Raw genomic sequence first — 24,551 nt, forward strand, 5'->3', positions numbered from 1 at the left:
GTGACTGGAGTGACTCTTGACAGAGTAGTTGATTTAATGTTTCTGTTTACTCTCACTTTTTTTTTTTTAATATCATAATTAAACCAAGTCAACAAAGTTTATTTAACTATTTATATGCCGTGATAGCGGCGGCGCTCTAGAGATGGTAATGTTGTTTGGTCACTCTGTGCATCACTTAAGTCCAGAGAGAAATATTTCCACAACTTTTGGAAGGATTGCCATTAAATTTTGTTCACACATTCATGTCACCTTTAGAATAACAAGTTTTCATTTAGCGCCATCATCAGGTCAAATTTACTATTTTCTAATACTTAAGTTTATGACCAATTACAGCTGTACTTTGTATTTAGTGGTAATTAGCTTATTTTAGCATGCTAACATGATACATGATAACATAACATGATACCTGCTAAATATCAGCATGGTAGAATTGTCATTGTGATGTTAGCATTGCTAATTTTAATGTTAAGCTCAAAGCAGCGCTGTGTTGTCTATTTTGGAGATGAAACATGGACAGGCTGCGTGTGATTCTCTTTATACCACACTTGGAGCTGGTTGCACCGACACGGTTTATGCCTGGTCTTAAGCTAAGCCAGGCCAAGCCAGAACTTGGCGTTCTAAGTCACGCCAGTTGCACCATCTAGGCTTAAGCCTTCCTCTCGCTAAGAACGGGAGTAAATCTTATGCCCAGACAGGAGCAGGCGTAAAGTCAAAATCTTTGCCTCGCTCAGGAGGTCTTTCCACTTTTTTTGTACATCGTTTTCTGAACAAAGGCTGCCAGAGTCTGAACAATCATTTATGGCCATCGTTATTTCTCTCTAAGTCGACTGCTTCTTCTTCTTATTTGTTGTTACGTTGGACTGCTTGGCAATCAGAGTTTTCTTGTGCTGGCTATACAGCTTTCTTTCTCAATGTCCATGAAAGTGCCTTTTCTTTTTCTTTGATCCTCCATAATGTTGCCACAATTAGAAATGATAAGCTGCAAATTAGCAAGACAGCAGGAGATTGTTAACAATGTATCCTAGCAACGCACGCTGCTAGGCAATAGCCATAGTCGCGTGGACATTCACATGGACGCGCATCGCTAAGACCGGCCGTAGTTAAGACTAGGTTTGAATTTGGTTGTTGCAACCGACGTCAAGTCCATTCTGAAGACTGGTCTTAACAATGGGTGCAACCCGTCCCTGATGTCCTCATAGCTAGACGTGGTCACGTGTTTGTGAACATGTATAGTCAGTGCACAAAGTCTGCACAGTCATGATTCTTGGGCCACATACAGACCCTCGAAGACATGGGCAGACGACAAAATGTGTGTCATGCAGATGCAGAAAGTACAAGTACAGACAATAAGTCTTGTTAGACAATACTTTTATATGCAATATTTATATTTTATCCAGTGGCGGACTCAGACTGTCTGAGTGGCAGGGGTGAAAAAATATAAAGGGAGCCTGATACATTCAATGGGCCCCCATCAGCAGAGAACAACGATGCATATTTGGTAAAAAAAAAAGACTTCATCCCTAAATAAGATTAACATTATATAGGGTGACAACACCTCTGCATGAAAAAGGATTGACTTTTCAAACATTTATTTTGCAAACATCTCTGTCTGTGAGCGGGGGGGGGGGGGGGATCATGATGTCTGCCAGTGATTTTATCTTCCTTTTACACCCTTGAAGAAATTAAACATTATTTCACATAAATTCACATATAGGTTCGTAGCAGAGAAGTAATTTCACATGGCAGACATCACATTAACATGCATATTTTATCTGTTTTGATCAGCAGATGTTAAATTTTAATCATTCAATAAATGTCTGTAAAATAATCTCAAATCTGTATGATCAAAGGAGGATTAGGTCTTTTAAGTATTTTAAATGTCAGTCTACATGCAGCATTATGTGTTTAGTTATAATATACATGTAAGACTGATAATATGAGATGTTTAATCCTTTAAAATACTTACCTAACACTGAATTGAATTGGAGCCTTTGGGTTTAAGTTGGAGCTGAATCCTCACCTACAACAGTTGGCATCTGTTGAGAGACAGATGGTAAAAGTCGACCTCAGCAGGTTTGTAAATAGCTTGGATTTAATCTTTATTTCAGAATTTAGGTTGATTCATTATGTTACACATTTCCAAAGGATTGAAATTAACATTTTGTGAATTTATGGTGAAAACTAGATGCAGTTTGTCTTCCTGCGAGACCATCAGAGAGCCCGCAGCTCTCTGCAGTTGAAGCTTTTTGCCTCTCAGGGTGGATTTGTATTTTGTGTGTTTGGCTGAAGGAGCGGATTTCTCAGTGCAAGGTATTGTTTCCTTCAGTCCCGTGTGGTCAAGAGGATTCAGGGATTTTGAGATTTGCTTTGTAGAATTCATTTCTTGGGAACAAGCGTTTTAAAACAAGTGCAATTGCAGCAGCTTAAGAAAACAAGCTCGGTAACCGCGCTCTCGTTTCCTCATGTTTTATTAAGCAGCAAAGAAAAAAAAAATAAAAGATGAGTATTTCCAGCTTGCATCTGATTCTTGCTGCACTCTTACATTTTTTGGAAACAGTCCTTGCAGGATCCTGTTGGGCCATCTAATAGGATTGTTGGGAGTCTGGAATCCTGCAGGATTTTAGTCATGACTGTTGTCTGCATTTAAAAAAAAAAAAGTATAATTTTTACTGATGTTGTAGGATTTTGCTTGTTAGATTCTTAACGGGAGGCGTGACAAGCATCCTCCTGCTCCTGATGTGTTTTTTGTAGCTGAGTGATCCAGAGTGGTGCTCGCAGCAGAGAAGAACGCTGCCAAAGTAAAAATAGACTGTGGGAAACAGATAAGGGCAGCGAGAGACGGAGCCGTCCCTTTTTGCCAGTGGTTAAGTTGATGGCTGAGCCGAGGCCACAGTAGTGAAGCACAGATATGACACCCAGCTCTTATCACATGCCCCCTCCCCTCCTCCTCCTCCTCCTCCTCCTCCTCCTCCTCCTCCTCTCCCTCTCCCTCCCTCCCTGCCCTAAACACTGTGGAGAGGACTTGTTGTCGACTCCACAGGGACCGACCTAGTTCCCTCTGGCAGCTAAAGGTCACATATCTTTTGGCTCTGGACTGTAAGTGTGTGTAGATTTAACTTTCAAACACAAACAATGAACTTAAGGATGTAACAGTGAGACATTAACACCTACAGTGACATGAGGACAGAGCAGAGCAAAGAGTATAATCCTCTTTGAATCAGTCGTAACCATTTGCTGCAAAGCCAAAGTCCCTATTATCTGACATAAAACTTTTCCAGTTTTGACAAATGCTGACAACAGCCGGGCAGTTAGAAAGAGTCCCCTGAGCCTCAGTAGCGGCGGCGGTGGTGGTTTCACCCCTGTGCTGTGTCTGTGGTCAGCGGAGGAGGCAGCTGCTGCTCCTATTAGGCGGTATTAGCTCAGCGCCCTCAACCGCAGCCACAAACTTATCTGCCACACTCATTTGCAATGGAAAAAGCAAAGCCGATTGGGGCCTGTCTGCCGGCCGAGGATGACGGAGGCCGGAGGAGTGAAGCCTGGCAGGCTCTGTCGTCACCCACTGTGACGGCTTTGCTGCACTCTGGTTACATTAACATACAGTAACGTCATGTGTGGACTCAGTGGTAGGTAGGCGGTCAGCAGGATATATGTATAAAGCCAAGTTCCTGTGTTTATCATGATTACATGACTGCTTTCATGTTGTATATTATTTCTATCTACTTCATGCATATAATTGTACTTTTAACATCTCATAGGTCAACATATTAATTCCTCCAGTTTTGGTTGGAAAAGCAGGAAAGGACATTGTGATTCATCTGTTTTCCTTTTCAAAATATACAGAGGACATTCTCATACATGTTGGCTGTTTGAGATAATTGATTAAAATCATTACAGCATGTTTTAACTCTTCCTGTAGTTGCAAGACTTTTACACTAGCGAGCTTTTTCAAAGTCATTATTATCTTTCTTGTAACAACTTGTTCTTCATCCTGTCTGTCTATGTTATCAGCAAATTATTTGGCTTTGATATTAAGGATTGATTTGTTGTCCGTCAGCATCGACCTCACTCTGTTTCTCCAGCATTTTACACCATGCTGGTGCACTTCAGTCTCAGACCTTTTCCCATATATTTATGAAGATTTCTTTCTGAAATATTACACTTCTGGCAATCATATTTGTCACCGTGGGGAAGTATGAAGACATTCTGTAAATGCGGATAGTTGCAGTTTTTCTTCAAAACTTTGAACTATATATTTTATGTTCAGTTTTGTTGGCAGACCTCCTATCATTTCCTGAAACTGTTCCCAGTGATTTTGTGCTTAACTGCATCTTGCATCAACACCTAGTATTAATTTCTGAGGGCATGCACACATCAACACTTTCAAGGAATGCAGGGCTATGTGAGGTCGTCACGACACGCACGCAAACACATAGTTGAAAGCGAGTTGATCAGCAGTCTAACACAAACCAGATGTGTGATGCAGCATCAGAGAATGGCATAGATTAATTTGGAGCTTTTATCACCTTTCTCTAAATTCTCACTCAAACCAAATTACCTTCAACTTGTTTGGTCTAGTCTGGATTCAGTCTTTCATGAAACATATGCATAGAACTATTTCTTGGTTACATACTGTACAGTATATATTTGATTAAGATGGTGATGCAATGGGGCCGGTTTAATTCCAGGCAGGGACCTTTGTCGCATGTCCTCTCTCTTCCCTCTAGACTGTACAATGCAAAAACTAATCTAATCGTATGTAATTGTGACGCAGTAAACATTCCTGCCAACAATTTCAGGTTATTCCACTCATCTGTGGTAATAACACGCCAGGAAAGGTACAATACACTAGCAAAAAGACTGATAGCTAGCAAAGGATACATAATATACAACATATACATAATACCAAACTGATTCAAACAATGTGGCTGTCCTCTTTTTGTTAGATTTGAGTGCTGCTTTCGATACAATTGGTCCTTGCATTTTAATCAATCGACTTGAGAAATAGATAGGTCTCTCTGGCACATTGCTCGACTGATTTCACTCGTACTTGTCAGAAAGAAAGAAATTTTGTTAGTTGAGGCGACTTTGTGTCACAGACATTTGACATTGAATACGGTGTTCCTCAAGGAAGCATTCTAGGTCCTGTTCTTTTTTTCTTTATACAGGCTCCGTCTGGGCAACATAATTAGTCACCATAATGTCGAATATCACCGCTATGCTGACGATACACAACTATATGTCTCTGTTTCTCCAGACAACCCAGTTCTTTAAGTTCTCTTTTTAACTGTCTCACTGATATCAACATTTAGTAGGGCTGAATGTTTCAAAACTGTGTTTGTTGTCATATAAGCTTCAAATAAATTCGAATAATTGCTGCTGAATCTTTGAAGCCCAAAAAAAGGTATTCGGGCAGGGCCAGATCTAGAGAAATATTCAAGAGGGGGACATGTAGACTTAGAGGGTGTGGCAGAAATGCACAAATGTATATATATATATATATATATATATATATATATATGCTGATTTAATCGCAATCACACATATCAATAGCCTATTTGCTTGGAAAAGCCCCCAAATGAAGATATTTTAACTCAAAAACATTATATTATTGTGGCAGATGAGTAAAGCATTGAATAGAAATATCTATAGGTGATGTTAGAAATCAATAAATTGTTTTATTTCCAAATCTGCAGACCAATGCATGTCTTTTATCATCTCAGTGGTTTCATCTCTGTGCTGTTCTCCTTCTTCCGCCTTTTCACTTCCCTTGTTGCTTTCTTTCTATCACCAGTTCTCCTGATGTATCTCTCTGTTTATTAGTTGGTTCCTCCTTTGGTAGAAAAGAAACTGGTGATGTCACCCTTCCTCTTCATTTTTATAAGTGTCTCCTACAAGATTCAGTGTGACATAATGTTTTTCCTTAAATAGTCATCATTATTAGTAATGGTTTATAACTTAACATTGAATGTTGTGGAGAGTTAATGTGTGTTGTTTTGCATTTGCTGTCTGTTTCACCGTCCTGCAGCCTATCAGTGTTTCCCAACAGATTTCTGAAATAAGATTCAAAGTGATCAGTAATTATGTCGATGTAAGCTCTCTTTAAGGGTTTAAATTGGCTCCTAGAGACTTAAATATAAAGACGATATTCACCAGTTGTGTCTCTTATACTCTGTGAAGCCACACACATAGTGCTGCCAATGATCCAAGATATCCAGTGTTTATCCAGTAATGCTAATTAAACAGCCAAAGTCCTTTTTTTTCTCTGAGCTTCAATTTGAAAATGTGGTGAAAGTGCAAACTCTCAGGTAAGCTTTGAATAAACTGTCACTGCATTGCTGACTAATGTGGCTTTTTGTTTGCTCGGAGCGAGTGATTTTATCGCTTTTTACACTGGGTGCTTTTTGTATGTTGCACTTGACTGATCTGAAATTTGGACATGTTTGTCTGCAGAATGAACATTTTCAGAGATGCTGGTAGCTGCAGTCACTCGTAAGCACCAGTGAATATTTGGGTTTAGTCGGGTTTAATCCGTCCCTCACACAATCAAACACGAGTTACTCAACAAAACACACTTCAACAAAACACCCCCGCCACTATCCATCTGTGGCCGTTCTGTATATCTACTGGTGGAAGTTTGAAACCCTACACACACATATAGCAGGGAAAAAATGCCATCAGCAGTGATTGTGTGCAGCTGGGACCGGGAGAGGTGACATAGGTGCATTCAAAACAGGAAGTTGGATCCAAGAAGTTGGATCCAAGAGACTTTTATCTTAATTCCAGCCTTTTTAGGTTCAACACTTATGTCAGACTTAAAGAATACACACACACACACACACACACCAACACACACACACATAAACAAACACACAATGAGTTATGGTGAGGAAAAATTGAACACAAACATGACTCTGTTTGTTTACAAGAAATCGCAGCAGGGTACCTTTAACACAACTCAGCATGTTCTCGTATTGGGGAGACGGCAATGTTTTGAATCAGTAATTGAATCATAACTCAATGTTTTAATCAGTGTGTGTGTGTGTGTGTGTGTTTGTGTGTGTGTATGTGGTATATATCTCAGTAAACTGTAGCTTGGCCGTGCTTTTATTGACACTTCATTTAGAAAGCTCAGATTCTCGTTATTGTTCAGGCATTACAGTCTCTTCTTCTATCAGCTGTGAGACGCCGCCGTAAAAGCTCCGCAAATATACAAAAGCTTTTTGTGATGTTGCATGTCAACAACAAATCTTGACATCTTGAGTTTGCAGCAGGGGAAACTCTGGGGGGAAAAAATGTGACTCTTATTAGATGTTTATTTTGTTTTTACATAACCTCATCGGTTTTGGCAAGTAACTTTATTTAAAACACACCTTCAACCTTTTTTTGTGAAAAACCTTTTTTTGACTCTTTCTAAAGTCATGGATGCAAGTAAAATGCTCACTTCACCAACATATAAAGTTTATAAAGTAACAGAAAGTTAAGTATTGATAGGAAATTCGAAGTCTGAATAAATGTTTTCTGGTCTGAGGAGCACTGTTGATGTAATGATTAGTAACAAGGAAATGAGAGAAATTCAACGCGACAAGGAACAAGAACGTCTCTCATCATCAAACTTGACATGTTGATGATAGACTTGTTCTCTGATGTCTACGTGCTCTGTTGTTTTCTCCGACTTCAGCACCTCCCTGAGCCTCATTTTATTTCTTACCTCCAGCCAAACTTGTGTGTGTGGGAACCTGACAAGGTGGAAGAACAAGTACGCACAGCAGTCACTGGGAGAAAAGCACCCCAGGGCGTCAGTTGCTGACATTCTTGCACACTGCATGCACTCAGCTCTTTATTGTCAACTTACATTATTTTTTTCTCTCTCTCTCTCTCTCTCTCTCTCTCATTTCAGTCATTTCAAGGCAGTCAAGGAAGAGCTTATCTGTTTAATTCAGTGTAAGTATGAGCTCCTACAACTGCAATTCACTACTTTCCTTTTTACCACAGTGGAATTTTTTTTGTTTGCTGCACTATTTTTGCGTTTGGTTTATGTCTCTGATCTAGGGCTTGTAAATAAAAGTCACATGGACACACAAGTAGCTTATTTGTTGGACAGAGTTGTAAACTGTGTTTACACTGGGTTTGTTTGTTTGAGTCAAAACTAGAGATTGATTGCCCCCCCCCTGCCTTTAAACCCAGCTGCTTTGCTTTCACACTTGTTAACTGTGGTTTTCTGCCACAGTCCATTTGCGTAGTACTTTCACCAACACAGTGTAGTTGTTTACTGTTGCCGACAGAGAAGTATGTTGGCACATTTATGGCTTAATTATGTTTTGACGAACACATAAACTGCAAAAATTTAAAACAATATACACAGATGAGGATCTGTGTGAGCAAAGCGAAGCAGAGTGGTGCAACTTGTACAGACTTCAAAGAAGTGAAAAACGAAAGGTACATGAGTGACGCCACCTTAAAGACCCGGGGTGTTATTCCTAGTAGTGGTACTGGATCAGGGCTTCAACTAACAATCATTCTCATAATCAATTCATCTCCAGATTATTTTCTCTATAAAACACCTGAAAAGGAGTCCGACTGTTAGTCCAAAACTCAGATAGCAAGAGATATTCAACTTACTATGATGTTAAGACAACAGAAAGGGACAAATTTTAACATTAGAGAAGCTGAAGTTACTAAATATCTGGCATTTTTGCTTGAAAAGTGACTGATCATGAAATTCAACAAACACGTTATATTACTTACAATCCCTCCAGTCTCACATACAGCTATGTCAGGAGTGATTTGAGGTTCAGTGTCCACCGATCTTCTAATTTATACTCAACCCTCAATACCACCTGAACTACTGTCACCTCACAATTGTTGCCTTTTTTGTCAGTGGGAAGCCAGTGAGGGATCATGTCCTTATAGCTGCACTAGTGACTCCTACTGGTTGATCGGGGTACCTGCACAGTTGTAGCGTTACACCCTCCCCGCGACGACAGTAGTTAGCAGTGACAAGGAAGGACTGCAGTGGATTGGAAATTGTACATTCCCCATTTGCTTTAAGAAAAAAAATAGACAAAGTGAAAAATGCTTTGCTGTTAATACACATGTGAGGCATTTTATCAGTGTTGCTAATGTTGTTAGCATTGATCTGTACCTTTGGGGGGGAAAAAGCATTTTAGGCAAACTGCACTTAGAATTGGATGAACTTTTCAGTGTGAAAGCAATGCAGCTGCAAGATTAAAAGATTTTGGTGTCATTCCAGGCTCTGATAATTTAACCTAGTAAGCTCTGATGTGCTTTAGTTTAGTTTATTACATTTATCAGGGGCCATGTACAAAAAACATTAATCTAATACAAGGATAAGAGATGTATTGCACCAGATTTAGCTGCTAGCTAATTTCCACCTGCAGTCCCTGGACAGGTAGACACTAATACAACAAATGCAATTAATACAAATACAAGTTCAAAATATGATAAATACTAAATTCAGTCGTAGATCCGATCATAGATGCTTCATGTAAACAGTCATAGACACAGGACAGAATATAGAAATCAGATTAAAGTTGAGATAACTGGTTTCTTAAACTCCACTGGTGACTTGCAGGTCAAAACATGTAGACATAAATGTTATAATTGGCTGTTTGAATGGCATTTCAATTACTATATTTCATTCTCAATCAGGTTGTACCTACACATTGAAGTCGCTGAAACAATGGTTTTATGTAACCTAGACGTCTAAAAACCTCTTATATCTCAACCATATTTAACCCAGTTTTGACCTGCTTTGACCTACGAATCACCAAATCAGCGCTTCCTGTAAAACCTGAACATGACGGACTTGTTTGTGCTCTTTCTCTAGGGCGAGTTTAAGTTCACGTTGCAAAAACCGCAGGTTACCATTCATCTCTTTAAACCCATGAAGCATTCTGAGTTTTTATTTTTTGGTTGATTGATTTTGGGGACTTGGCTCTCAGTCTTAATGAACCACAGAGAAGTTTCTCCCCCAGAGGTCTGAGACATTTTCAGGTGTCACGGTGCAGCTGTGCCACCTGAGTCTGAATTACCTGCCAAAATGAATTGAAGGATAGAAGCACTCAAGCAGAGGCATGAGAGAGCAAATAACTCCAAACGGTACAAACATGCACGATGTGGAATAAAAAAAAAAAACCCAGTGGATAATATTTATGCTGGTCATTTAAGATAAAAAAAAACAGACTTGCAGATGTCTACATGAAGCTTTGAATGATTTATTCAACAGCAAATTCAGTTACTACATTTCTCAGCGGCGGGTCCTTTAATTAAACTACCACACAAATGAGCTAATCAGCAATACTGTGTTCACTGAGAAGAAGCAATATCATGTTTAGCAATTACAGAAAGTTCATTATATTTTGCTGACTAAAGTATCTACTAATGTGTTAAATTTTGAAGCTGGTACTGACTGAGACAGAATGTTTTTTTTTTTTGTTTTTTTTTATCTGAGTCTTTGGTTACTTTGCAGATGCCGATTTTACATTTAACACGAGATAAGCTCTGAAAATGTCACTGTCAGATAAAAGAAAAGGAAGAAATTGTGTTTCCAAAATTTCTAGGAAACATGAAAGCAGCTATTTTATCTTGACGGCAGTGTAGTTTTGGTGTTATCTAAAGAGTTTTAGAGATATTTCTTAACCCGTAGAGGAACATTTAATCCTTTAATTGGTTGTTGCTTTTAAATTTATTACTTACTTTATGTGAGATAGTTTTTTTTGTGTTTATTGTTTGTTGTCTTAGTTTATGTTGATTGAATTTTGTAGCTGTAACGGTGTTTATGTCCTCTTGGCCAGAGATTTTAATCTCAATGCGAGTTTTATCTGGCTAAATAAAGGTCAGAAGATAATTTGTATACATTAGAAATATGAATATTTTCACCCACTCGTGTCTCCAGTTTTGGAGATTTTTTCATTATTGATAAATAAGCTATAAGTTACCTGATACAATCTGACAGGGACTGTTATTTACAATGAGTATTTTTACTTGTACTACCTAAGTTAAAAGATCTGAGCTCTTCATCCACTGCTTTCGTTGACCTCTGTGACCCTTTTCTCCACTTCCTGTCTTTCCCACAGGGTGAATGTCGGCTGCGGGCCAGCTGAGGAGCGGGTACTCCTCACAGGTTTACATGCTGTGGCTGATATCTACTGTGAAAACTGTAAAACCACCCTGGGTTGGAAATATGTAAGTCAATCGCTCTATAAACTTTCACCCTTTTACTTTCCCCCCTCTTAATGTTTTTTTGATGCACCATCTACGCCTGCCGCTGTGTTGTTGCGCAACTATTTGGGGTTTTTTTGGCTTCCGAAGGGACAAATTATGCTATTACAAGTCAGAAGAACAAGGTTGCTCTCATTAAAGCATTGCTTGTTAAAGCCATGGTGACAGTTTATTTTGCCCAGGTTCGTATTTAGGCTCAGAGATTGAGCACTCTGTGGTCTCCTAGAGCGCAAGATAATTACAGTGCCGAAAGGTTGGCTGCAGACAGCCAGACTGGTACCTCTGAGAGTCTACAGTGATTAAATGTCAGGCCATTTTGAAGAGGCTTGTCCCGGTAATTGTCTGAAAAGACTATAGAAGGGTGTAAAATAACTGAACAAAGTATAAGTCAGGGACTCACTTAAAGCCGCTCCTTCAGTGACAAAAACAATTAAGAGATTCTCAGAAAGGCCCCGCAAGCAAAGCAAAGTAGAACTGGTTTACAAGGCAAAGCAGAAAATAATCAGACAGACAGAAGCTCGTCTGTGTCCCGATGCTCCCGACACTCAGCAGGACTGAGATGCATGAAGGAAACCTTACAGCACCTCCAGAGATTCGCTGTTAGACAGAAAGTTTAGAAATACGAAAGCTTAAGAAGCTGGTGATTAATTTCCTGTCAATCAAGCGGTCGTCGCAGCTCTAAAAATATTCAAACCAAAGACTCCCATGTTTTCATTTCTGCTCTTTTACATCAAATGGAAATATTTCACATATCTTGTGCATCATTTTGGTATTTAGGAAACGTTGGGATCTCTGCCAGAGTTACTAGAATTTCAAATAAAGTTTAAACACAGTATGAGTCTGTAATGACGGCAGATTAATGGAGTTTAAGACGTTCAAACAATTTTAATTTGAGGGGTGTTTACTGCTCAAACATTCCTGTTATCTTATATTTACTGTGACTGTCATGTTTGACAATGAAGCAACTGTCTTTATCACAAACTGTGTTAAGAATATTGAGCGTTGGACACTGGATTTGTATTATTCTAAAGTATCAATATCAGTATTAGTGTGGATGAGGTCTTGTAACTGAAGTCTTTCTCTCTCTTCTGTGTGTGTGACTTACAGGAACACGCGTTTGAGAGCAGTCAAAAGTACAAAGAGGGAAAGTTCATCATCGAGCTGGCTCACATGATCAAGGACAACGGATGGGAGTGACGCTCCAGCCGCGCTCGTTCTTTTTCTGACCTTGGAATGCTCTTTATTGAACTGCGTGGAGCGACGACCATCGACCACCCCCCCCCCCCTTCCCCGCTCCCCCTTCCCCCCCTTTAAACTTAAAAAAAAAAAACCAACAACCCTGACCCCCTCCACCTCTCGTCTCCTCCACGTGCACACACACACACACACACACACACCCACCTGCTCATCGTGAAACTGAAAAGAACAAATGACATAACAACAACAACAAAAAAAAACAACGACGACGACCAGGAAGAGGAGCAACTGTTGAAAAATCACGTCACAGGACAGTCCTGTCGTTACTTTGAAGATTGTGTGTTCTCCTTTCGCAGCTCCGGAGCTTTTGGGTTTGACCCCCCCCGTGGCCCGCTCACTCTCACCCCGGCCTCCTCCTCCTCCTCCTCCCCACGCCCCCCTCTCCCCCCTCCTCCACTCACCGAACCACGCTTACAAGTGATTGTGGTGATTATGGCGACCACTATGCGAAAGGAGATAGACTTCACTGAGGGGACATTTCTTCGTTTTCTTTATTTCGCCCACCCAGCGAGACGGACGACTTTAATGTTATTTTGCTATAGTTTTAACTTCTGGGTTTGGTAAGGTTTTGGTTTGATGGCAGATGGATGTTACTGGTTAGCATTTTATTTCCCTGTCAAGTTTGTCATGTTTTTTTTTTTTGTTTTTGTTTTTGTTTGTTGTTTGGCTTGTCGTATCTCTGCCTATAGCTGAGCATGCTTTTCTTTGCTAATGTCCAAATGAGCAATCAGGGACGGGTGAGGAGCGGAGGGGAAAGGGAGTTTATTGTAGTTACAAATATGTAGCAGCATCTTGCTTTTTTTTTTTTTTTTTTTTTTTTTTAAAGTGGAAAAGGATGAGATTGAAGTAGTGTGAGATTTTATACCTGATATTTGTCTTTTTTTTTTTTTTCTTTCTTGTGAATTTTCTTTATTCCTCCCCCCCCCCCCCCCCTCCCCTTCTGGTACTGTTCAGCACCCAAAAAGCATCGAAAGCAGCACCTAGTGTTTGTTTGACATAAATTGATATATATATACATATATATAAATACATATATATATATATATAAATATATAGATATATAAATATTTGTAGTGTTTGGCTAAATGCGATTGTGGCTGGTCCCATTTTGCAGCAGTACCATAAGTGAAAGAGAAGAAGACCGGGGAAGCTGACATCAGTGTCGACATGTCATAAAACATTATGGCAGACTGTATTATTCCATTGTCTAGTAATGAAACAATGAGAGACACGACTACATATGAATATATAAACACATACTATGATTACGATTACATATCCATAAATACTATGAGAATGTTCGTAGTACTTAGATATTGGAACATGGATTCTATATATATATATATATATATATTTGCTGTCATGCACATATGTATATATGCATATGACATGTGTTTATATGCATTGTGTGTGTGGTCACGCATTACACAGTGGCATACTTGAACGACGCTACTTCGTTTGCACTTTGACGAGGCCTTCGGTTCATTTCGGTTTTGAGGCAAAAAAAAAAAAGTTTGTTCGCTCTCGTCTGTTTCTTAAATGGCCTTCTCACAGATGAACGACAAATTGTTGGAGACGGGAAGAAGGAACAGGTTTGAGGGGTTTTCTTTTTCGTCTCCCGTTAGGATTGTAGTGTGTTTTTTAGCAGCTGTCTGTTAGATACACTTCTAGATCATTTGAGTTTATTTAAATTATATATCGACAAAATTTAGCTTTTCGTCTCAGATCTCGCTTGATTTTCGTTCTTTTAGAGCAAAATCTTTTCTGTAGAGAAAAGTGTAGTTTTTTCCGATACTTTTGCTGCTATCGTCGAAATCCCGTCATTTCCTCTCGCTCTTGTAGGTCTTTTTTGCACTTTAATCTCTCTCTTCGAGCGCGTTAATCGTCTCTTCGCGGACGCCGTCTTGTGTTTTGCCTCCAAGCCGAACGAATCTTGTGCCTCTTCAAAACATGAACGGCTTCCCTCTTCTTTCTGTTGTGCAGTGCATAACTCCGGAAAAAAAAAAAAAAACCTTCATGTGAACCGATGTGTCTTCCCCCCCTTCTGGTTCAAAGTGGCCCACGAAACAATGTTCTTCACCAAATCCTCATAGAGCTCTGCCCTGTTTTTTTTTTTTTGTTTTGTTTTGTTTTATTTTGGACAACAGAGACTTTTTTTTTGTTTTATTTTGTTTTTTTAAAAAACCTGAATGGTATACATACATGCATATATTTTTCTGTTAAGATTTCGAGGTGCAAAAAAACAGAGATGGATATTCAGTATATTATTTCTCAGAGTAAAGCATTAGAGGAAGAGGTTTGGAATATATGCGGGACGCCCAGGGCTTGTTGACTTTTTTTTTATCGGAAGGATAAAAAGACGGCAGCGGGTCGAGGTGGGGCAGGGTGGGATGGGAGAGATTTAAAAAAAAAAAAAAAAAAAATCAGCAGTGATTGATTACTTTGCAGGCGAGGTCAGTCAGATCACACGACCTTTTATCCTAAAAACAATGACAATGCAAAACCCTAAATAGTTAGCAGTGATACCTACTTGAAAAATATAAAGACATAAACAGCTGAGATATTGGCCCGTGTTACAGTTTTTGTACATAAAGTAACATATTTAAGGTTTTATACGTATTTCTACTGGGTTAGTTCTTTTACTTCCCCAACTTGAAGCACTTTTGTTCACTGTACCTCTGGCTGTGTATGTGTGTGTGTGTGTGTGTGTATGTGTGTGCGTGTGTGTGTGTGTGTGTGTGCATGCACGTGTGTCAGTCTACATACATGCGTGTACACGTGCACAGGAAAGTGAATGTTTAGTTTCTTTTCCTCAAGACAGTTTTATTTCTCTTTTTTTTCCCTTCTTCTTTTTTTTTTTTTTTTTTTTTTTAGTTTGGAAGTGTTTTTATTTGTCCTGTTGTTGTTGTTGTTGTTGTTGTTGTTTTGTTTTTTTTTTCCTTTCGCAGCTGTTTGGTTTACTGTCTCTCCCGGTGATCCTGCGAGGTCGAGAGCCAGGCTAAGTTTGTTTGAAAGTGATTTATCCCTTTTTATTGTTTTGTTCTTTTTTTTTTTCTGTTAGCTTGTTTTATTTAGCTTGTGTTGTTGGTGAAAGCCCATTAGAGGGCCGGTGTTTAGGTCTCTGCTGAGCCGTGTAGACGTCGAGGGCGAGCTGGAATCTCCCACCATGTCACAGGGAGAGCCTTTACCAAGACCCTTTCGCCACCACAGTCGGTGTCTCCTGTATAGAGAGGGCTTTCGGGTGATGAAACGTGCTCTCTGGCGGCCATATTGGAGGTCCTTAGCTTTTTTTGGCAACGCTGGCTGTGCTCGCTTTGATTGTATTTATCGAGAACTTTGCCGTCTCGAGTGAGAATTGTTCATTTTTTTGTGCTGGTTTTGACCAAATATTAACCGTTACATCCCTGATCTATTTGATTTATTTATTCTTTTGATAACTTTTTAGCTGCTTAATCTTACTCGTCGTATCCCCGTTCACAGGCTGCATCCTTTAAACTTTATTTAGAAGAGCTTAGTCAAAAGGTAGCTGGACTCACTTTAGATTATTGGCTTCTTGAACTGACAAAATGCCTCTTTTACAGCCTTCAGTATCTCTCATCTACCACTTTCCGATCAGTTATTTAATCCTGCATGCGAGTGGTCCTTGTCAGTTTGTAAAGTCAGGAAATATCACATGACCTCATTGTGTTTATCAGGTATTGGTGTTCCTGTGGTCATCAGTCCTGGTAAATCAGCTGCATTTCATGAACTCGGGTATCATGGAACTTGCCTGAGTTTACTACTTGGTATTCACCACTGTGTCAGACGTTTCTCGGTGGTAAACTTGAAAAATTATTGACTTTAGGAGTTGACGAGGAGCACTTGAATGTAGTTATTCTGTCGATGAAGCTGGACAGTCTCATTTAGGGAGAACACGCAGGCGTAAGGGGGCATCTATAAGTACAAAAACAGACAGTGTTCACATGTTTATCGGCATGTATGGTCTTCAATTTGACTTAATTTACAGTATCTTATGTGGAAGGCAGAGTATAATTCTGGATTTAGTCTGTCAGATCTGCTAAAGGACACCTTGTAAAGTGTACATCCATCGAAAGTGGCAGCTCTGGAATTGGGATGCAGCTTTTATTTGGCCAGTTAGCCTCCCAGATGTGTTCAACCAATCAAAGTCGAAACATAACTGTTTTCTCAAACTCATAGCACTAAGAGAACAGCGGTGTGGAAACAAATCATTAATATCAGCTAAAAATCGTTACTGAATGGACCTACGATAGACCCGACTTTCCTCTCGTTAACTGTTACACGCACACGGCCAGTATCTCCGAAAAGGACCTCCAACATGGTGCCAGCAATGGTTGCTGGGAGTTTTTTGTAACACAACTGCAGAGCCTCTATACTCTCCCTTCGATCAGTCAGTCTACGTTGAACCAACAAAAAGCAGTCGCCAGTGTCACTGCCGGTGTGTACCAAATAAGAACCAGGTTCTATCGAATGCATCAGTGTCATGTGTCAGCGAAGCAGGAAGGAAAATCGGGAGATCACGTTCGAGCATCTCCCGGAGATTCAACTGCGATACCAAAATTATTAGACGAGAAATCCTGTCACGTATGACATTGTGTTTCTGTAGAATGTTTTGATTCTATGAACTCAACAGCATCAAAGCAGCCTGGATGAAAAAATGTAGATATTTTGCTGCTGAAAACTGTTTACTTTTTATTGTTATTTTGTTTTGTTTTTTTTTGGTGACACTGGCTACCTACTTTTTGAGCTCTGTTACTGTCTAAAAACGTACCTGAAAGGATGTTGATCAAAGGCAAGATGGGTATACAGGGGAAAAGACTGTACAAGTTCTTCTCTTAGGACTGTTAAAATACAGTTTAAGGTCTCAAGCATGTTGTATTTATAATGGCTATATGTCGTGCCTGTTTTATTATTATTTTTTTCCTAAATTTAAAACAAAAATATTCTATGCTTTTTATTTGACTACATTGCTTTGCATTCTGTCTTAGTAAAACCATGTCACATGTCTGTTTTCACTCTAATGTAAACTATCAGATATCACAATAAATTTTCAATGGCATTAATTTGGATTGTGTGAAGTTGTCGTTCATTTTTTAAGGACCAACGTTTGGAACTACTAAGCTTTTCCATCTTATATTTCATGTATAGAGAAGTCAGGTTTTGAAATACTTACATGATGTGTCACAATCTGTTTTTTTTGCATCTTTGTTACACATGTTTGTGATACAGATAAAAGAATAAACCACATAATAATAAACCATAAATCTCGAAAAGAGTTCAGCAGTAACATCAGATATCGGGCAAATATAAAATATTTGATGCACAGTAGATTCCAAAATAGTTAAAATACGCTTTTAAAGGCTTTAGAGGGTCATAAAGAGCTGAGATGTCAGGTGTTTTTGGTAAACTAAAGAATATTTATGGCTGATTTCTGGCAAACATTTCAAAATATATTTAAAAAGTGCTTTAGTATCTTTGTTTAATTTTCTATTTCCAATGGTCTTAAATAATTGAACAGTGCACAGCATGTCAGTATGTGATTAAATAGCTGTTACACAGCTCGTCATGTGTCAGATTTTCTGTGGTCACTTTTGCACTCTGTATATACACATGATTTTGTTTTTGCAAAGGTCACATATTGCTGCGGTTTACAAGAGAAGTGTGTATGCCTTTAAAAAAAAAAAAGACAGACACTTGTCTGCACATGCTTTTGATTTCATTTCAAGGAACAAGAAAAAAGTCCAAAATTTTGACACCGTTACATATTTTTACATTATGATGAGAGCCGTAAATCATGTGGAAAGCCATGAGATAGTTGCACATAATGACAATAAAACAAGAACATCAGCAGGTTGCAGTTTAAAAACAGGAACACAGAGGTTAAAAAAAAGGAACTTGTCTGCGGCGGTTGTGGCAGTTGTGATATGTGTGAAAAGGTGATGAAATGAACATGACAGGATACCGCAGAGGCTGAACTTCTGATTAAATGTTACAGGCCTTGCAGAAAATATGTCAGAAAATGCCCTTTAAATGTAAAACAATTACTGAAGCATGAAATTCGCTGGTTGCCCCGCTGATGTGTGAGTCTAAGAAGAAGAAGTACAGAGTGTGTCAGTCTGGCAGACACTCAGATAATTAAAAACTGAGAGACGGGGAGAGTTTTCCGCTGATGGTGTTGTTGTTTTTTTCTTCTTCTTTTGTTTGTTTGTTTTTAACCAAGTCATATCTAGAGTGGTTCATCTACTGCAGCTAGACTTCCTCATTGAGAGGTGATTATGTTTTTGCAGATTAGATTAATGTCTAATTATTCATATTTAGACTTATATTTGGACCTCACTATAACTAGATTTTTGTCACATTTTCTCTATCAAACTTGTAGTCCAAGTGTGTCAGAGACTGAAAGGGTTTAATTACACAAAATGACATAAGTTCAAAGCCTCCTATTGCCCCTGTATGTACCCAAACATGCATCTATTGTGGTTATTAGGGTATTAAGTAATTGTTTATGACACATTTAAGAAGGTTTCAGCATATTTCAGGTTTTAGAATATTATAGACATTGTTTCCATCATGATTTTTTAGATCTTTATTATATCACAGCTGTATAAGACAAAGGTGGAAAGCACCTGAGAGGCTTTAATATTGTTTTGGATTCAAGAAATCTGTCTATCAAACAATTTATTGAGCCAACAGTAATAGTTTTTATAATGAATACTTTTAAAAGTGTGGATAAAAACAAACTTCCCCATGTTGGGGATTCTGGGTATTTAGTTAGTTCCTCATTACAACACCCCTGTTGTTATTATTATAAACAATGTTCTTACATGCTGTCATATGAATTTAACATTAGAGCATGGTGGTCCTGTGATTATCATATTGACAATAATCAGTCTGCACTGGTTCTTACATTTTCTTTTTAGCTTAGTCGATAATATATGGCGTACCTCAAGGCTCAGTTCTTAGGTCCTTGTCTTTCTATATATGCTAAATGATGAATGCGCAGTATTATTCATTCAGGAGTTATTTTCACTTCTATGCTGATGACACTCAACTGTTCCTCTCATTTTAACTTCACTTTAGTGGAAGATAATACATCTCTACCACACTGATAAAATTAACTTTATGCTCTAAAACACATCTAAGAAGTTTAAAGATCCTTGTTATTGGTTATGAGCAAATCTCCTGAGAAATTAAGACTACATTCACCAGTCATGGAGGAGTGAGTGCCCAAAAAATATCTCTTTACTCAACCAAGAATTTGGGGATTTTAGAAACTGAGGAGAAGTTTATATTCTACATTTAAAAATTAACTCTTCATTAATATTGTATAGACTGATTCCAGTATATTTGGATTTAATATATTTAGATTTCTTAAGGCCAAAAAGTAAATTAATAAATAAAAGACTGAATATTTCATCTCCACTGGAGATTCAAACTGGAGATTCTCCAGTTTTTTATTCCTCGCAACATGGAGAAGCAACAATCATGCTGTTAAAGCTTCCAAACAGTCCTGCATGTCCACACTAATCCTGACAGGACTGGATTCAGGTTTTATACATCTTTTAGATGGATTGAACTGCAAACAGCTCCCAAGCTAGATTCTTTGATTCTCTTTGGAAATTTGCTTTATTATTTGGTGTTTTTATGTGTCTATTTGTTCTGTTGATTTCTTTACGGTTGTCTGACTTTATACATGTTGTTTCTTATGGATCCCCAAAGTGCTCAGTATTGTGACATCTTTTATTTATTAAATTGTTTGTATTGTTTACATGTGCACTGTATTATCAGCCTGTCAGTCATCTCTAAAGCACTTTGAATGCACTAACCTATACATAAATAAAGTCTGATTAATTGGTTTTATGATTATTAATTGAATGAATAATTAGTTATGAAATAAACAATTACATGAATAAATTGTGTAAAAATATATACATGATACAATAATTTGTGAAATACTCAAAAAAAAAAAAAAACTCAGCTCGTTATTATGAAATGTTGTTTCATCATTCATGTTTTCATAACGAATATGTGTCAAAAGTGTGCTGGTGGGAAAAACACCACTATCATGAAAAGTGACATTATAAAATAAAAACTTTTACAAAAGAGCATTTTGAAATAAAAATGTATGTAATCAAATAAAAATGATATCCAGTATAATTAAGTTATTATGAAAAGTAATGATGAACATATATATATATATATATTCATATCATTATTTATTTCATTGTCTTCTTAATTTAATATTGAACACCTTTTTGTAGTTTTTGTATGTTGGTTGTGGCATTGTTTGACTTTTATTGTTTCTTGCTCTCAGGCCCTTCTTGGAAAAAAGAAATCTTTATCTCATCATGAAATAAAGTCACTCACTACTGTTTGTTCTTGCTAAACAGTATAAATTAGAAGCTGGTGTCACAAAATGAATCACAGCCTGAACAACCAACAACCAAAATCCACCGAGCTCAGACTGAAAAACAAGAATTTCAATGTGTAAATACACTTTTACACCAAAGCTTTTGTCTGTATGTCTGCTGCCACCTGTTTTATTGTCTGTTTTTCTTTCATCGCGTCATTTCTGGCATCAATCTTATTTGTTAATGTAGTAATGTAAATCAAATTAATGTAAATTAGCATGGCACACAGCCTGTAGATCAAACAGAGAGCTTCCTCTTTGATAAATCTGATATAAACTAATCTTTGGAGCCTTTGTACTTCCCCAAGTGTACAGGTATTGATCTGCAGCATCAAAGGCAACGCTAATGTTAAAATGATCAAATTCACCTACATCTGTTGTTAAAGATAAATTCTTTTCTTTTAGTTGCAACTGGGCTACAACAACAGGCCTCTGTTTAGAAGAAATTGAGACAAGTAAAGAAGGGAAACAAATAGGCTGATGTAATCGATCCAGATTTTTTCTCATACCTCATGACGACGTTCAACTTTGTATATCTTATTTCTAGAGTGTGAAGGCCTGAGGTGAAGACTGAATCTCACCTCTGATTTCCCAGGAGCTTCTCAGTCTGTTCGCACTCTGTTTAACCTGCGGTTGCTGTAAGTTAAGAGGAAGGTGGAATATTCATTTTATGTATTCTGAGAAGGACTTTCTATTTATTCTATTTTTTATGTGAGGTTTGAGGTGTTGGTGGGAATAAAGAAGCCTTGTGGCCTTAATGGTTAGCAGGTTCATACATTATAGAATAAAACAAAAATAGAAAAACAACTATCCATAAATATTATGTTAGGTTTTGTGAAAGGTAAGTTTTTGCCACAAAATAATAACAAAAATACAGTTTATCCATTATTCCATTGAGAGATCACACACTTGCTTCATTATGCTCTCAGATTAGTTCCTAAATCTTCTTGTTCAAGCTCACCTGTTGGGTTTGAGCTCATTCATCTTTCCATCCTCGTTTACTTCTCGTTAGCTTTGAAAGGTGACCAGTTTCACACCTGCCTGAGGTCAGGGGAAGAAACAGAAATTACATCAGCAAACACATCAGCCATCAACATGACCTGAGATGTGATCATGTGGCAAAAAAAAGGTACCAACCTTTTAAGGATAACTGTAATCATTCCTCCTGTTTATATTGACCATTAGAAGATCCTCTCAGTCTTCATTTTGAGCAAAATGGTATTATTATTACATAAGTATTTCAGTTTATCTGAAGATAATATGAGGCTTCGGCCATCTGAGTTATTAAAATAAATTGGATATCTGCCACATTTAGTCTTTTTAGCATCAAATTCCCTCTTTGTGTTTCCCTGTTGAGCTGTAGTAGAAGTATAATAACAAAAAGAGGGACTTTGGCACTAAAATATCATTCTGTCTAATGTTACTAGCATAACATTTTGTAATTTAAGGTGTTGTTTTTGTGAAATGTAATTCAAAAACATCCAAGTTACATTGTTATTAAACAGATTTTTTTATGAAGTGTTAGGTCAGATGTGTCAAACATATACCATTACCTCTTCTACTCTTCATTCTAAACAGATAGCTAACATATTAGAAAGCTAACGTTAGCTTGGTTCAGTGAAGTAGCTGGTAACCTGGTAGTTATTAGGTGTAAATACTTAAAGGATACATTCACAATTTTTCAAGTCTAAAACAACAATCAGGTGTCCATATGAACACTGAAAGAGGTTTTCCTCGCTGTAATCATTCCTCCTGTTCATACTGGCTATTAAAAGATCCTTCAAATGTGCTTTCAATGTAAGTGATGGAGGCCAAAATCCACAGTGTGTCCACACAGTCATTTAAAAGTTGATGTGAAGCTTAAATGAGGCTTCAGCAGTCTGAGTTAGTCATATCGAGTGGATATCTGACACATTTACAGTCTTTTTTGCATCTAATTCCCTCTTTGTGTTTCCCTGTTGAGCTGCGGTAGAAGTATAGTAACAAAAAGAGGAACTTTGGCACTAAAAAGACTGTAAAATTGAAAGATATCGACTGGATGTGACTAACTTGGACGACTGAAGCTTCATATTAGCTTCAAATAAATGTTTAAATACATTTTTGCACAGAAGGAGGACTGTGGATTTTGTCCCACATCACTTATATTATAAATGCATTATGAAGGGATCTTTTAATATCAGTATGAACAGGAGGAATGATTACAGCAAAAAAAAAAAAAAAAACGTGTCAGTGTTCATTTGGGCTCCTGACTGTTGTTTTAAGACAGACTTGAAAAACTGTGAACCTCTCTTTTAAATATGACAATCTGATCATGAGTCTGTAGCTCAATTTAATTTAATTTCCTCTACAGCAGATTTATGGTATTGGTCAAAAACAGATTTAATTGTGTGACGGACGCAGAAAAGTTAAATTTAAGTTCCAGACTATATAAAAGGCAGAATTTCTTCTCTGAAACTTCACCCTGCAGACGTAGAATTATACCGTCACATCAAATAGACCTATTTCACTGAAGATATTGAATGATGGTTGAATTCAGTTCAGCTGCTTCAGTTTCGGGGTATTGTGTCTGGGGCTGTCACACTGTCTTACTGTCATGGCTTACTGGGACATTTGAATAGAACAGAGCTGTCGTTAATGTTATAAGTATCACCTGCGCTTTTCCTACCATGACAAGTTAAAATGTCTGTTTATTAGGTACACCTGTGTCTTGCCTTTGAGCAAAACTAATAAAGTCTAATACATTTGCCCTGCAATACAATCTACCTTCATGAGGGTTATAATGTTTTAGAGAGGTAGAATACATCACTCTTTTTAAAAATAGCTTCCCTTATTGTACTTGACTGAGTTATATGATTTGTATGCTTATTTCTCTTCTCTAGAATATTAATATTTTGATGTTATTTTGATGAGCTTTGTTTTCTGCATCTGTTGCTTGTCTTGTTTACTTAGAGTACCAGGTGTAAACAATCTGCTTCCTTCTGTTTCCTCCCTGATGACGTTTTAACCAACTGACTAAATAAAGGCTTTTAATATAACTTCTCTCCTTGCCTGAGGAACATTTTCTCCTCTATTATGAGTTTTTTTTTTTTTCATCTTTAAGAGCACCTTAAGGTTTCCAGGACTTATTGCATGTGAAACTGTTTTAGAGAGGTGTTAATTCAACTTCACGGTCATTTTTTTGGAGGCTGTAGTTTTGTGATGATGTGCTGTTGAATTGCTTTGTTTTATAACTGAGAGGTGTTTTATATTTATTCCTTATTTTTTATGATGATATACTAAACACTAGAAACACGCATTTATTCATGCAATGCTGGATAATTAGGATTTTTTTTTTTTTTTGCAGATCTGTTTTGCAGTTTTTAGCTGGTGCACCTAATAAACTAGCAACTGAACACCACTTCATGTTATGACTCAGTATTATGCAGCTGCAGCAGTTAAAAAAATCATGAGTCAGGGACTATAAAGCTAACTTGTGCAGATATTATAAAAGATGAAAAAGATTTGCTTGGTTTATGATCAATCAGAACTGGTTTCGTATGACGTATTCGTCTGACCGCACTGCAAATAACAAGTGTTTACAGTCGTTTGAGCTGCTACACTCGGAAGGCAGAGTGAAAAGCCGGCC

General features: G+C 37.8%; 1 protein-coding gene and 1 long non-coding RNA gene across 4 annotated transcripts in view; one reads left to right on the forward strand and one right to left on the reverse strand.

Annotated features, from left to right (window-relative positions):
- Positions 1 to 17,579, forward strand: part of LOC122967173 (protein yippee-like 1) — a 40,424-nt gene extending 22,845 nt beyond the window's left edge. For all 3 annotated transcript variants that reach the window (XM_044331685.1, XM_044331676.1, XM_044331695.1), the window contains 3 exons: positions 7,898 to 7,941; positions 11,097 to 11,205; positions 12,349 to 17,579. In XM_044331685.1, the coding sequence (XP_044187620.1) occupies positions 7,898 to 7,941; positions 11,097 to 11,205; positions 12,349 to 12,438 (243 nt within the window). In that variant the 3' untranslated portion in view covers positions 12,439 to 17,579. The remainder of the gene's footprint in view (positions 1 to 7,897; positions 7,942 to 11,096; positions 11,206 to 12,348) is intronic.
- Positions 1,329 to 21,981, reverse strand: LOC122967182. The gene is made up of 3 exons (XR_006398550.1): positions 21,888 to 21,981; positions 21,508 to 21,562; positions 1,329 to 2,036 (listed from the first exon to the last, which is right to left on the reverse strand). It is a non-coding gene; the product is annotated as an uncharacterized LOC122967182 (long non-coding RNA).
- Between the last annotated feature and the right edge of the window lie 2,570 nt (positions 21,982 to 24,551).

Source organism: Thunnus albacares, chromosome 2 (genome assembly GCF_914725855.1).
Source record: "Thunnus albacares chromosome 2, fThuAlb1.1, whole genome shotgun sequence".
In the NCBI taxonomy this organism is placed as follows: Eukaryota; Metazoa; Chordata; class Actinopteri; order Scombriformes; family Scombridae; genus Thunnus; species Thunnus albacares.